A 14,935-nucleotide genomic window follows, 5' to 3' on the forward strand; every position below is an offset into this window, starting at 1 on the left:
TTTGGTCCATGACAAAAACATTCAGAGCTCGTCAATTGTCACAGCTGGTTACTTTCTTTTGACAGCAGTTGCCTCTTTCTTCCTACATAACTGCTGAGGCAGTATATAGAACTGCCTCACTAGTCTTACCTTCAGTGACCTGCGTCCGTCCCGTAGCTAAGCTCTGAGGTCAGGCGCTGCTCCGGGCAGCAGGTCAAGGCTCTCTGGAGGAAGCAAACACTGCTCTGGGGAATTCCCTGAACCCTCACAAGTTACATTCCAGCTGCCCCTCACCCAGCTTATCCCTGATGCTAACCCCCAGGTTTCTCTCTAAGGCAGGGACTTTGCAGAAGCCCATCAAGCCCTGGGCTTGGCCCCTGCAAGGAGGAGCAGAAAAGGGAAGGTGGGAGAGCCTCTATGTAATTGCAGTGCAGCTCTGCTGGGTCCTGGCAAGGAGGAAGAGGGCGATAGCAGGAGGGAAAGGCAGCAGTGGTGGTCAGCAGAGCTTTAGCAATACAATTGCTAAATAATTGCTCTGGCACCAGGAGTCCTGCTCTAGGCAGGAGGTAGGGGTCTGCATTCCTCCTAGCAGTGGTAACTCTACCAGCAGCAGTAATCTCTTCAGGTCCCAGTACAAAGGAAACCAGTAGCATCCTCCTTGTCAGATACGTGGAAGTCTTAACTACACAGTGCTACAGCGAACCTGCCCCCTGCTCGCACTGCAGCTGGGTGGCAGAGCCGAGAGCTAAACCCCAGGCTTAACTGTGAAGAATTTGTTTCTGTCTAGTTTCCTGTAAGCATGACTAAATGCTGCCTAAGGCAGAGCCTCTGCTTAAGGCTAGAACATAGCACAGGGTAGGTGCATCAGGTCACAGTGTGAAGAGCAGAGCAGAGTCTCTGGCGGGCATGTGTCCTCAGTAGACAAGAGCAACTGATGTTGGGGGGAACCATTCTTAACAGCTGAAAGTTTTGTGGCTAAGTTAGGGGATTGATTTCTGAGCTTGGCTGGGACATCCCAAAGTGACAGTGGGGGGCCAGCAGCAATGCCCCGGGGGCTGAAGGAGAGGGCAATGAGCTAGGCAGGTAGGGATGGGGCACTGAGCTGCAGGAGAACTCACTGCTGCAGCACAGGGTGCGACCCCGTGCACCCACTTAACCTTTCTGTGCCATTGCTTCCTCATGTGTGAAGCAGAGAGAAGAATATTCTCCTCACTCGGCTCGAGGGTTGTGAAGGTTAGTTCATCAATGCTCTTTAAGAACATTGAGATGAAACCTTAGAAGGAGTACACAGCAATACAGTGGTATAGTTTATGAAGCTATTTGGCAGAAGGGAAATTACAGAACACCCCATTAGTGTCATCTCAGCCTTTGGAGACTTCTGGACAGATACACACGAAGCAGTAGGGAACACTGTATTTTCAAGCTTCAAACAGTCAGTGTTTCATGCTAATAAATATCCCCAGGATATAAATTGCTTTTGTCCGCATTTGGCCTTTCTCTGTGTGTGTTTGCAGATAAGCTAATGGAAGAAACAGAAGAGCTGTGTCTGCAGAGGGAGCAAAAGGAGGTGAGTGTTCATCACAAGCCAATTTTCTTCAGCTTCCATGTGGCAGGAGTGGGAGGTTGGGATTTGTTGGTTTGAAGGCATGTCAGGGTTCAGGGAGGGAGGCTGTGGAGTCAAGAGTCTCCAGCCTCTTGGGAGTGGGAATCTGGGCCCTGTGGATGAAGAGAGGAATCTAAGAGCCATGCCATGGGGTGGGTCCTGGGGGTGTATCCCTGTCCCCCTTCCCAGGCACTTCCCATGCAGCATGCTTGTGTTTGTCTCCAGGGTAGAAGATCAGACTAAATACATATTCACTGGATTGAATTATACACTTGTTATTTGGCAGATTCAGGAAGACTGTGGCCATCAACTTGTCTGCTTATTTGCTTTCTAACTGTGGAAACAGACGTTTGTTCTAGTGTAGAGATACCATTGTGAGAAACAAGGAGCAGCAAAAAGCAATGTAGTTTGCTCTTTGGGCACAATATTGATGAGGAGAATAATAAACATCGCATTAGGGAAAACTCAAGACAGCATGCCCTTAGATGTTACTATTGCACCTTAATTTATCAAGTTTGCTATTGTTTTCCAAACTATTCCTAACTTATTTGCTTAATATAATAAAAGTAGCTTGTTCTCATATTTACACCAAATCTATACCAGTTTTTATAGCGCCATCATAAAGTTATTGCAAGACAACTTTGCAAATGGGTTGTCCTATTATATACTAGGAAAGCCTGCATGGGTGTAGACCATCGCATTACAAACTTCTGCATGCTCTTTTTTCCAGTTAATCCAAAATTACTGTCACCTTTCTTTAGCAAAAGATGGCAATGCTGACCTAGGCTTCTCAGGCCAATGTTTTTCTGGTGTACCTTTCTGGAAAGCCATGTGGCTTGGACACTCCTTTAGGGCTAAGCTACTTCTGCCTTTGCAGGGAGACATCCTTTTCTGGTGAGGTAGCCTGCTGCGCACCTCACAGCCCTGTGGAGGCAAATGCCCTTTTCTAAAGTCCAGGACTCCCGGAACAAATCTCTGCTCTTACAAAGCCATGCACGGTATCTTCATTGCTCACAAAGAGCAGATGGGGCCAGGTTAGTCTGAAGGAGTTTGGTGCTGATGAAGGAATGAGTGTATAGCTCACTGAGCTGTGGCGGTCTGGCTGGCTGGGAGTCTGAAGGCTTCAGACCAATATGTTGGGAAAGCAACTCGAACAGTGTATCTGCACCGTGGAGCAGGAGTCGTCTTCTGAATTTATCTGGTGTCAGTGCTGTTTTGTGACCTGAGCGGGGGCAGGACTCTTGCTGTACTTTGTTCCTGTCTCCATCTGCAGTAGGTCTCAGTACGATGGTTTCACTGCTTGAGGGTAGCTTGTGGTATTCGGTGCTCTTTAAGCATGATTTTATTAACACAAAGATAGTAACAGACTAATGAAGCTGTAACCGTGCAGTTCACGTTTTCCTGTCCCAGTAGGGGTGGGAAGCCAGGCTGAGCTAGCAGAAATGTCACACTTCAGGCACAGCAGTGCTGGGGCTGTCATGTTCCTGTCTAGGTTTTCTGTATCTGTACATCTGGGTGCCTGGAAATGGTACCTGCACGTTGAGTCCAGCTTTCCCAGGGACCTTTGGACCTTCTGTATATGCACGGCAGAGCTGATCTGTGCAGGGAACATGTCCGGGATTTCCAGGTGCCTGGTAATCTGGCTGGTACTTCTGGATATCTGGAAATCCACAGACACCCTTCAGACCCTCCTAATTGCCCCTGGACAAAAGTGTGGTGGAAGCTCAGGTTAAAAGTCCCAGGCACTGTTAACAGGGAAGCCTGTGTCAGCAGAGTACATTCCTGTCTTCTCTTTTGGCCCAGGAACTTGAGCGTCTGAACCAGGTCTTGGAAGCAGAGAAGCACCAGTTTGAAGAGGTGGTACGGGAGCTGCGGCTGGAGCAGGAGCAGATCAAACGGTAAGGCAGCAAGCTGTGCAGGGCAGGGAAAGGCTGCAAACTCCTATGCCAGGCAGCTATGGTGGTGGAAAATCCACAGTTTGCAAAATCCACCTATTTTGTGCGTGTAGGAGGGAGATAAATGGCTATATTGACCAAAACAGGAACAGCTGAGGTATGTTTACCTGCATTTGCTATCACTTGTGCGAGAAGCAGAATACAGCTTATTTTATCTTGTATTCAGGGCTTTAGCAACTTCATTTTCAAAGGGCTGGAATGTGAGCGAACCCCAGATCAGTTACAGTAGCACGACAATGGACAGGTGCTAGAGGATTTCAGAGAGAAAATTAGTTTGACCAGCTATGTGGGCTCCAGACATGTGAATCTGGTTTTCCACCGTCAGCTGAATGATACTGGGTGGATGATGTTGTCTCATGGAGAATAATTTTGTCATTTTAAGAGTTACACTATGTGAAATATGAACAGCAAAAGTGTTCAGAAAGGGAAGGATCCAAGTGCTTTGCTCTGTGTGATGAAAGGGCATGTTTTACTATTGTCGTTGTCTTTTTTTTTTTTCTTTCCTTTTCTTTCTCTCTCCCTAAATAACATCTCAGAAAATCCAGTGGGATTTTGCAAGCCATTTTTGTTTTCATAGACCTACATCTGCTTAGATATGACTCCCCTGTCTGGGCTCTTCCAGTTGCAACTGTGGCCCTGCCCTTGCTAGAGAAGTGCACTAACTGTTGGGTTTGGTTTCTTGATTAGGCGGCACAGTTAAGTTCCTGGACGTCCGTAGTGTGTTCAAGGCGTGATGCTTCCTGGCAAGCTCTTGACTCTCCAGGGCTGCCAGTACTAACCACTGGTCACAGGTCCTGCGCTAAGGCATCCACAGCCTGCACGGTCTGAGTGCGGTCTGTGGGGATAGTGTTCCCCTGCAATAGCTATCACCCTTTTTGCTTCTTTAGGGAGCTAGAGATCACAGCCCGCTCCCTTAAAGGAGTGGAGGAAGAAAAGAAAGAGTTGCGAAGCCTGACACAGTCTTTACAGAAAACCCTAGAGGTGAGTGACCACTCTGAGTGACAGCATTTTGGGAGCGATCCATGAGAACTGACAGGGCTGAAAGCAGTGCTGTCCTGTGGAATGCATCTAAGATCCGCTACTGCCAGAGTTAAGTCCTGTGCAGATGAATAAGTTCATTCGGTAGCTGAAACAAAGGCCAAAATCCCCTCCAGAAAAGGACTAGGAGTGATACGGAACCCAGCAGAACCAACGTTTTCTCAGCAGTACCAGGTGACGTGATGTAGGACAACAACCACAAGCGGCAGTTTGGGAAGCTCAGATTGATCACTAGGGAGAGATTTTTCACCAGACAGGTAGGCGGGGAGTGGGAGAGTCAGAGGAACCTCCATCTGGGAAGTTTTTCATAACTCAACTGCAGAAAGCCACAGCTGACCATATCTTGCTGTGTTGACAGACCAGCCAGACAACAGGAGGCTGGACTAGAGCCTGCCAGAGGGTCCTTCCAGCCAACATGGCTATAAGTCTGTGATAGCTTCCTGATTATTTTTTTTTTAGCTGCAACTCCTTGAGTCCTGGTGGAAACCGGAGCAGCAGAGCGGCATTCATTGTTCACAGAAGGGAGCATGGTTCCCAGGGAATCATGTACCACATGGGAACTGAGGAAATGGAGTGTTGATGTATTAAACCCTTTCTTTACTTGATATCACTCTGGTGGTTTGGTGGAAAGTGGCTTTTCTAAATGTATATTGTTTGTGAAATTTCCACACAGCTGGCTTTTTGAAGCCTCGATGTCATCCTTAATGTTCATGTCAGCCACTGCAAGTTTGTCCAAAAGTCTGTTGCTGATATTCCTTTGAGCTTTCCTCATGCCCACGGTGATGGGTACAAAGAAGGAGCTGGAAAGCTGGGGAAAGACCATTCATGCCCTAGTTGCACACCAGATGCGACACTTAACAGAAAACAGCACGATATGTCTTATTGCCCCGCAGCTGGATGCACCGCAGAGGGGGTGCCTCTAGTTCACACTGAGGAGCAAGGCAAGGATGGAAGGCAGGGAAGCTGCCTGCATCAGCAATGCACTAGGGAAGCACGATGCTCCAGCCCCTGAGCTGAGTCCTTACTAGCCTGCGGGTTTTCACCCCCTTGCATAGCAAAGGCTGGGGTGGAGATTTGCTCCTCATGGGGCAGGTACAAAATAAAAACCAGATATTCCTGGTTTTAACCTGAATGAGGCATGTGGATGTAAGGATGGAGGGACTCAATAGGGAGGACCCAGGCAGGAACGGGAGCAGAAATGTTAGATTTGGCTGATACTCATAATCTCTGCCCTTCTTCAAGGAGCTCTCTCAGGAAAAGCAGCAAATGCTGGAGATGCTGGAAGAAAATGAGAGCCAGCTCCCACCTCCAACCAGCCCCAGAAAGGAGCAAAGTCCCATCCAGGGACTGCACTGCAGCCTGCAACAGATTGAAGAGAAGATGCAGCAACTTCTGGAGGAGAAACTCCTGGCAGAGAAAAGGTGAAATGGGGCAGGGGCTCTTACAGTGGTGTCAGAGAAAGGGATGTGGGACAAGATGTGATCCACTGTGAAAAGGATGGTAGGAAAAGAGGTAGTTTCCCCCCTCACAGGTGGGAGGCAATCAGAAAGGGTATGGCTAAATATTTCCAGGCTTAAAATTAGGATCACCTCAAAACTGTTCCTGTGTTTATCCTGAGAACTGCAGAGTGGCAAGATCCTTTATAATTTCCATCCTTGGGCGTGGTAAAGGGAAGAGGATGCTTCTGCCCTGCTCAGGCTTAGTGGTGCCAAATAACATGACTATCTGCTGACTTGCTTTTTTGTTGCCCACACAAGACCTGTCTGGAAGCTTATCTGGTTCCATGGCAGGAGGCCAGCTTATAAACACTTCAGAAGGGACAGACTGATGCAGGGCAGCCAAACTCCTTGCTGCTGCTTGGGTCTGCTCCTTTCAAATCGGGACTTAGGCACCTGATTCCATTTCATGGTCAGGGACTTGTCCATAAGAAGTGTTTGGTGCTCCTGGACCTTACCTAGGGGTTGAGAATGTTCCATTTGAGAACTGTTCACCTGGCTCTCTCCAGTAATGCCTGTGTTACTGAAGTGACACGCAGACGGTGCTCCTGTTAGCGCGTCTTCGCCGAGGGCAGCCAGGGAGTTAAGCCAGCCCCAGCACGATACTGAGCCCCTTCCTTCCTGTGGGTTGTGTGGGGTGGGGTGGGGATGGTTGTCTTCCTTTGCTGTGCACCAGGATGAAGGAGAATGAGAAGCGGTCCCGAGCACTGGAGGAGGAGCGGGAATTTTACTCTGCCCAGTCACAAGCGCTGCAGAACTCGCTCTCGGAGCTGACGGCAGAGAAGCAGCAGACTGAGAGAGACCTCAAGGTAACCCCTGCGTATGTCACCTAGTGCTGTCCCTGGGCCCAGACTTCTCTCATTTTCCTTTTCAGCTCATCCCCTAACAAGAGGGAGACTTGCTTTTATTTTCTTCTCATTTTGTGGTCGTAAATCTTCACTTGCTATGCTTCACATCATGTGTGTGTGTAAAGTTGCTGTGTTGCATCTGTGTAGCACAACTATTTATTTTCTCACTCTGAGGCCTGATTAACCCATTCAGTAAAAGCCTTTTCATTTGCTACTGTGAAAGCAACATCTAAAGATTGAGGGAGCAGGGAAAAGAGTATAAGAGGAAAGTAGACACAATGAAGAGCAAAGATTATTCCAAAGAAATGCTAATGTGGTTATTGCAGAACTGAGCAGAAATCTTCCCTCCTTACTTATGCTCACAGAATCAATCTTAAGGGTTGTAAATCTTCAGGAACCTCTGCATGAACTTGGGTTCAAAAGCAGAGGAATGCAGATGAGGTACCAGCCCTCCTTTGTCATCCCAGTAATGGAAGATATCTTAATCGACACAAAGGTAATCAGACAAAGTATGCTATTTTATTTTAAGCCAAATGATGTAAAGGTTATGCTTACTATTGGCTGCTTGACATTCAACCTCTTTCTACAAATATTTTATCCAAAAAATACTCCAATTCTTCTTTTTCCTGCACCTCCAAGATTTTCTTATCCTGTAACCTTCTACTTGGCCAAACTAAAGCTACATTGACCTAATCTGTACTAGTTATTCTCATTTGCTAAGCTACTACTGATATTCTCCTATATTTCTAACTTTTCTTGTGTTTTGTTTCTGAAACTGAGTACTGTATGCCCCTTTGCTGGAATTGACTGCCTTTATTTCAAATCCATCTCAGCTGGAAAGATGTCCTGTTCCTGCTCAGCTGGAAGTAGCTGCATAAGCACAAATTCATGTGTTGAAATGCCATCTCTGATTCCACATGGTTCATACAATGAGAGGGAAGCTGTGAAAATGAAAGTCAGAGAAAAGGAGAATTACTAAAATAAGCTGGACTTATTTTATTTATTCTGTCTGAAGACATGAGGAACAACTTTTATGTTGTCTTATAATATTTCTGTTGGTTTTCCTTACTTTCCTCTTTTCATTTTCATCTGCTTGGTGGGTCCCTCACAGGTCTTGTGAGTTAGCAGGATGGTTTTTGAGATGCAAGCTGGTTTCCAGCAATGCTTATTCTTTTCCTCAGGCTGAGGTGAAGGTGCGCATGGATCTGGAGAAGAGACTGAGAGAAGCTGAGGAAGCATTGCAGAGCTTGGAGCAAGGCTTGAGTTCTCTGGATTGCAACAAGGAGAAAGAGGAGAAGATGAAAGCAGATGTCAGTAACTTGAGAAGTAAGTCAGTTATCCATCCCCCCTACTGATGAGCAAGGTCTGAGAGAGGAAATACTTCTATCCATCCTCCCAGACACAAAAAGAAGTTCCCAAATTAGCAAAGCCTGCATGTAATGTGCTCTCCCAACTCCTTGTACCTTGACCACACCTCTCTTTTGAGGAGCCAGAACGTACTATGCAGGCATCTGGTATTCTGCCCTCAAAGGAGAGCAAAATTATCCCAGCCTTCCCTGTTGGGTGGAAGACAAACCTAGGTGTTTGGTCAGAGATGACCAAATGCTTTCCAAAATGTCAGACAGGGGAGCTGTGGCAGAGCTGTAAAGACTGACTAGGTCTGAGTTATAAAAAGTCCTCTGACTCCCCTCAAGACAGTATTTTTTCAGCCTTGGTTACAAGAATATCATCAGTTTAAGGGGGACTGTGGTTGCTGTAGCAACGTGCTGGTAGGTGACCCAGGAGGTGAAGTTTGGATCCTTACTCAGAGGTGAATCACTGCATCAGCCCAGCACTGTTGTGCTGAGACAACTGCAGTCTGCAGGTCAGGTGTAAGACTCGGATTCCTCACAGCTTATCTCTGTTCCTGCGCTTGCCCTTTTTCTTTTTTTTTTTTTTTCTTTTTTTTAAATTTTATTTAGGAGATGAGGCATTGCCCTAGCATCTGACTTCTCATGTTTGGGAACTTACATTAGCAGCTTAAACTTTGTGAAGTATCTTGCTTGTTTTCCATCCTCAAGTATAGTGCAGTGGGAAGCTGTTGTGAAGACGCTGTATCTGTACAGTTAAGGCTTCATTTCAGTGACAGGTGGATGTATTGGGCCAATATAGAAAAGCTTAAAAAAGTCCTGCAGCATTCTGAGCACTGTTACATATTCAAGTATAAACACATGTATACATAGTTTATATATATAAATGATAAATATATATTTATATATGTAAATAAAATAAGTATTATTCAGTAGTTTCTATATCAGACTTCTAAACTGAGAGAAAAGGGCATGATTCTGAACTTCATCCTGCTGGCTCAGAGCCATGGTAAGAAAACAGAGCTAAGGTGGCTATGTTAAGCTCAGCTTTCAACCAGAGCTGAGCTACCTGCACAGGGCATAAGTGAGTAACCTCTGGCACTGAATTTCTCCTGGCACTCATTTCCAATCTTAGATTTTGGGGTATGTTTTCTTCAAAAGATCAAAAATGTATTGACAAGCAAAACACTGGAGAAAGTGAGGGAAGCACTGTTTCCTTTAGTGTCAGTCCCAGCACAGATTGCCTCAGCCCTTCCACGTGACTCCTGAAGCTCTGCCCTGCCCTTTCATGTAAGAGCTGGGGCACATGAGCCCTCTGAACAGCAAGGGACCAGTGGCAGGCAGGAGGACAGCAAGACTGGAATGGCAGAAGATACGCTGGTTAGACCTCTTATGGGGAAATGAGCAAGGAAAAGCAGCTCATGTGGCAGACCGGGACAGAATAGTTGTCAGAGTTTGGATGCAGGGCTTTGCATGGACCCTGTAATGTATGTGTGTATATGATCGTGCTAGTATTTACTATACTCTTAGAACCCCCTGGCCATCTATGGCCTGGGTGTGTGCCTGTGCCAGTGCTGCCAGTGCCTCCCTTTCCACAGTTAGACTTGACTGGTTTTAGGAGTCCCTCAAAGAAAGTGCAATAAGTAAGGCTTCAGACCCTTCTGCTGCAAGAGAGTTGATAAGTTTTATCATAATATCAGAGGCTTTTGGCAGCTGAATCATAAGCAGTTGTAGGAATGGTTGATGGTGAATGGATAGTTGCAGTTCTTTCTATAATTTGAGCACGCATTTGTTGGGGCCTAGAGACTTTTGTCACTTTGAACTTGTTCATTCTGATGATACTCGGGAGCTTCATGGATCGTTCTTCACGAGGAAGGGAGGTGTTGAATGTCATTACCTGGCTCAGCGAGTGCAGTCCCTTGTGACTGGCTCATTGCTTGAAGTGTCTCTCCCATCACTGCTCACAGTGGTGTCTTCTCAGAGTTCTTTGAAGAGTGTATCCGCAATGCCGAACTAGAGGCCAAGATGCCCGTGATCATGAAGAACTCTGTGTACATCCACAAGGCTGCCACTCGTCGCATAAAGAGCTGCCGCTTCCACCGCCGGAGAACCAGTGCTTCATGGAATGACTGTAGGTATCTGTCAGCTTCTTGTTCTATATCCTGCAGGAGCAAACACGTGCAGATGGGGCTGACAGAGCAGTAAGGTCTGCAAATTTGTTTCGTATTTCATACTCCCTAATGGCAGAATGGAGCTACAGAGAAACGTGGAGCTTCCTTACCCAGAGAGCAGGCACTGAGTCTGCATACTGGTTGCCTGTCTCTTCATGTATGTTGAAAGTTAACTGATGTGATGGTTCCAGGCCCCTAAAAAAACATGCTCAAAGCTGACTTCATCTGAATGCTTATTACAGACTGAGTGGTGTTGGAAGGGACACCTGGACATTGCTCAATCCAATCCAGTGCTTGGAGTGGCTACCTGCAAGGTTAGATCAGGTTCTACATAGAACCTTAAATCAGAGGCACCTGTAAAGGAAAAAAAAAAAAAAAGTGTTTCCATGCTGTCAGCATTTTCCTCCTCTGAAAACAGTAAGGTGAAGCTGTTAGAGTGCAATGGTTAGCTCATCCCTCGCCAAGCTCTCAGTCATGTTGATCGCGTGGCTTGTGTGCTCTAGTGAAGCTTCTTCAGTTTGTGTCCCTGACAAAGGATGCTGACCTTTCTGTGCTGCTCTTTTTTTCAGTGAAGCAGTCCCACTCCTTCATCTTCTCACATGCAGAAGCTGAAAACATTGAGGAACTGAAAGAAGCAGCCAAAAGACTAAGCCGGGACCAGCACTTCAGGGAAACTCTCTATCAGATCATGAGGTCACAAAAGGATTCTGCTTCGGGTGATGAAAAGTGACTCTTGTTGGGAGGGGACTTCTGATCTCAACTTGCCATTCAGCTCCGCAAAAGTTATGCCATCGGGCTCTAGGGTCATAAGGGAGATTTGCCCTTTGATAGGGAAAGTGGGGGAAAACTGTGTATAGGCAACTCCCTCAATGGCTTTGCTTTTGTTTGGATGCTCCCTGTAGCCTGGCAGACCTTCTCTACTGATCACTCCAGATCTGTTTGCTTCAGCTGCTTATGTTAAGCCACGTTTTGCCAAGATGCCACAGTCGGTGTTAAAGTGAACCACAGACAGTAGCTTAGGAAGCACCTTTCCTTTCCTTTCCTGTGTAGTCTGTCTGCCAAACACAAGTGCTTCTGAGAAAGCCCTTTATCCCACTTTGCTCCAGCTAGTGTAACCTCCCCAACTGGGCACAGTTTACCCTGTTCTGCCTGACCTCTTCTAGGAAATGTTTTGCTGCCCACCCCAGTCAGTCAGTGCTTCGGTGGGATGTGTTTCCTGGCACATTTCCTGAAGACCAGAGCAGTCCCAGCCTCCCAAGCACAGACAATAATATGAAACACAAAGCAACCTCTTGATGCTACATCATTTCAAGTAAACAGTAGCAACAGAAGGTGAAGACAACCTGAGGATGCTGTGGGTTTGGCTCCAAGGAGGGTCATGTGCAGAGAAGAGCTTATAGGTAATTCAGTGGCATCAGTGCAAGCTGGAGGGAGGGCTGCATTGTGCTGACTGTGGGCAGAATGCCCTGGGGCCACCTTTGCACATTTTTTGTATTGGGGCATCTGGCTGTGTCATTGCTGGGAGGAACAGAGCTACGTGCTGCAGAAGGTGTTATCTATACGCAGATTCAGTATGGAGGAGCCTTTGACTTGGCTCTGACAGCTTCCTCATCACCTCCATAAAGCAAGCTGGAGGGCAGGTGGGTGAGTTTCCAGCAACAAACCCCCCTACCACTTGGAGAATTAGACATTATCAGCAGTAAGCTGTCAAGGCTGTGAATGTGGTCATCTCTCTATGTGCTGCAGTGAATAGCCTGTATCCAAGGCTTTGTACTGCTTTCTACCAGTACAGGCTATCTTGGCCAGAGTGGGACCTCTGGCAAATCAAGGCTGGACTGGGAGAGGTGCTGTGGACAGCTTATTCAGAGGTGGGTTTCGGGCTGCCTTTGTCCCCTCCCAGCTTCTTACCATGTGTTTATTGCAGGGGAGGATTTGCTCTGTGTGTGGTCACCCTGTATGTTTCAGGAGAGGAATCTCTTTGTTGTGGAAGCTTTGCATCCTCTCCCACCAATTTTAAGCAAGCAGCTGGCTAATAATTACCCACTCTATAGTAACTACCCACTCCATAGTAACAGCACTGCCTGGTGCTGGCAGAGCATGACCAGCACACTCAGAGTGATGCTGTTATCCCCGTGGTATGAATTGGGAAACAAAGGAATAAACAATACAAAGATGAATGAAGTTAGCAGCAGAGGTACAGTTAAGGCTCAGGGGGTCTGAAGCACAGATTTACAGGGGTTTTCAGGGGTGTACCTCTCATCAGTACCCCTAGTATTATGTATGTCCGGTGACATACATAGTAAGTCCATAATAAGAGATAAGAGTCCTGCTTACTTGTTCCACACAGACTGTGACACTGCTTAGTCCCAGGCTTTGGCTTCTGGCCACTGAAGTCATTCCCTACCAATTCAGTGCTGTTTCTAGGGAGAAGTCAGGGATGAGGCTGGGAAGAGAGCCTTGGCTTGCCAGCCAGAGAAGAAATGTTGATGCTGGGTGGAGGAGCGTACTGGGAGGGTGTGATGGTCTAGGACAGAGTCACTCTGGTGTGATCAGAGGAAAAGCACCAAAGGCACAGCCTGTATTTTTCATTTCAGGCAGTTACTGGCCAGTATCTTTCTACTGGGCAATGGGAGGGTCCAGCACTGAAGGCTGACATTTTTGTGATGACAGGTGATGCAACAGAAAAAGAAAATTTGCATCCCTCCTTAGCATGCCTGATCCTTCTATGTATTTTCCCCATGTGCTTGCGTCCTAGAAAGCCACAAATGAATTATTGCTCCTACAAGACTGAAAAGCTGTAAGAAAGCAATACAGAGCTGTTTTTCCGCCTTACACTGTCCTCACATCATGTCTGGCTGTTTTCCAGTTACAAGGTCTATATTATGTGATGCTGGAAGGAACAGAAGAAAGGACAGCCAGGGAGCATATCTGTAATTCAGGCATTTAGGAAAATCACCCTGTGGCTTGTGAATGCAGCACCTTTGATCTATTACCACCAAAAGCCACAATATCAGACTTTACAGAAGTATTGTACTCAGGAGGTAGCCGCATCAGGTTCTTCCTTTACCATGCATATTGACAGCAATAAATAAATAAAAGTTATGCTGACACTAGAGTGAATTCCTGTGTGTTCCTGATACACTGTCGACTGAAATGATGGTAAATTGCCTCTGCAGGAATTAAGGAAAATCATTGTGACATGCTCATTTACTGCCAGCCCACTTCATCTGCTTCATCGAGCTGTTGTGTTACATGCTTAACATCACCTCTCAAAAGGACTGGCTGTATGTAAAAATGCTTTCACCCTTGCTACCCACTTCCACTTGTAAAATGTGTGTATAGTTAAAGCCAAGATGTATCAAATCTAATGAAGGAATCTCCCACTTGCTTACCTGAAGCCTGTGTGAACAGCTCTCTGTGTAACCAGCAAGGCAGGCTGGTGGGGAGCATCGATGGTTCCTTGCTGCAGATGCTAGTCCTGCAGAGGGATCTACTACCCTGTAAACTCCCTGACAGAGTCAGCACAAAGCTGCGTCTATGCACCATAGCGACTGTCTCCTTATTCTGTTTGAAGGACACAGATTTACTGATTTCAATGTTATGTCTGTATTTTTAATGCAATACAGTAACAGGACGGTGGCTTACAGATAGGTTGCTACCTCTGTTCAAATAATCTCCACTAGTAATCCTGGGTTAGATCACTTTCTCCTACTGGGAGAACCAGGAACGAGATGAGAACCCCCTCCGCTCAGGAGAGTTCCCTAAATCGTTTCCCTGTGTCCAAGGATAGGAGAAGATATAGGATGGTTTGCAGCTCTAAGATTTTTCTTCAGAAGCTTCAGAACAGCTGGATTGTGGCCATTCTTCCATCACCTCCACCTGCTGGCTATCATCTGGGACCTTCTCTTCCCCATCGAGACTTTCCCTGTTGTCCCCTTCAGAGACACTTTCAAATACGGTTTCCTTTGCAGACATTGGCAGGTGTGAACCTGCTGATTCTCTTCTGTGTCGCCTTGCCTACTTCTCACAATGTGAACGGTGCCTCCCGCTAAGGTTAATTTAAAGGTTAATTTCATCCTCTACATAAGCTGCACGAAGCCTCCAGGCTGCTTCAGTCCCTGGTGTAGAAGAGTGATTCCTGTTGAAGGACAGGGCTTCTGCGCTCCCCTGGTGCTCGCTGCCCCAAGGCTTTGCTCCTGCACAGAGGTAAATGGCAGGGAACGGGAGGCAGCTGCAGCCTGGCTGCTCCACGCGTGCTGCTTCTGAACGAGGGAAAGTGGACAAGAAATGGAAACTGCCCTCGGGGTCAGAAGTCAATAACGAAGGAGAAATGGTTGCGTGCTATGCACTGCTGGGCACAGAATACAAGTGACAGAGGCTGGTAGAATTTTCAGCTAGAGAGTATAGCTTTTTTTTTTTTTTTTTTTTTTTTTTTTAGCTCAAGGTGGTAGGGAGGTTTTCCACTTAGGACATTAGTGTAACAGGGTCTCTCTCTG

At 46.7% G+C, this 14,935-nt stretch overlaps 1 protein-coding gene across 4 annotated transcripts in view; it reads left to right on the plus strand.

Annotated features, from left to right (window-relative positions):
* Positions 1 to 13,547, plus strand: part of PLEKHD1 (pleckstrin homology and coiled-coil domain containing D1) — a 36,075-nt gene extending 22,528 nt beyond the window's left edge. The window contains exons 6-13 of one of the 4 annotated variants that reach the window (XR_008822875.1): positions 1,494 to 1,546; positions 3,386 to 3,480; positions 4,425 to 4,518; positions 5,818 to 5,996; positions 6,748 to 6,880; positions 8,101 to 8,245; positions 10,236 to 10,403; positions 11,009 to 11,142. Coding sequence is in view for 2 of the 4 variants with exons in the window: in XM_056345035.1 (XP_056201010.1) it covers positions 1,494 to 1,546; positions 3,386 to 3,480; positions 4,425 to 4,518; positions 5,818 to 5,996; positions 6,748 to 6,880; positions 8,101 to 8,245; positions 10,250 to 10,399; positions 11,009 to 11,169 (1,010 nt within the window). In the remaining 2 variants the exon portion in view is untranslated. Of the gene's footprint in view, positions 1 to 1,493; positions 1,547 to 3,385; positions 3,481 to 4,424; positions 4,519 to 5,817; positions 5,997 to 6,747; positions 6,881 to 8,100; positions 8,246 to 10,235; positions 10,404 to 11,008 lie in introns of all 4 variants that reach the window. The other 3 variants (XR_008822874.1, XM_056345035.1, XM_056345036.1) reach the window with 3 other exon arrangements.
* The last annotated feature ends 1,388 nt before the right edge of the window (positions 13,548 to 14,935 follow it).

The sequence above is a fragment of the Falco biarmicus genome, chromosome 7 (assembly GCF_023638135.1).
Source record: "Falco biarmicus isolate bFalBia1 chromosome 7, bFalBia1.pri, whole genome shotgun sequence".
Taxonomy (NCBI): Eukaryota; Metazoa; Chordata; class Aves; order Falconiformes; family Falconidae; genus Falco; species Falco biarmicus.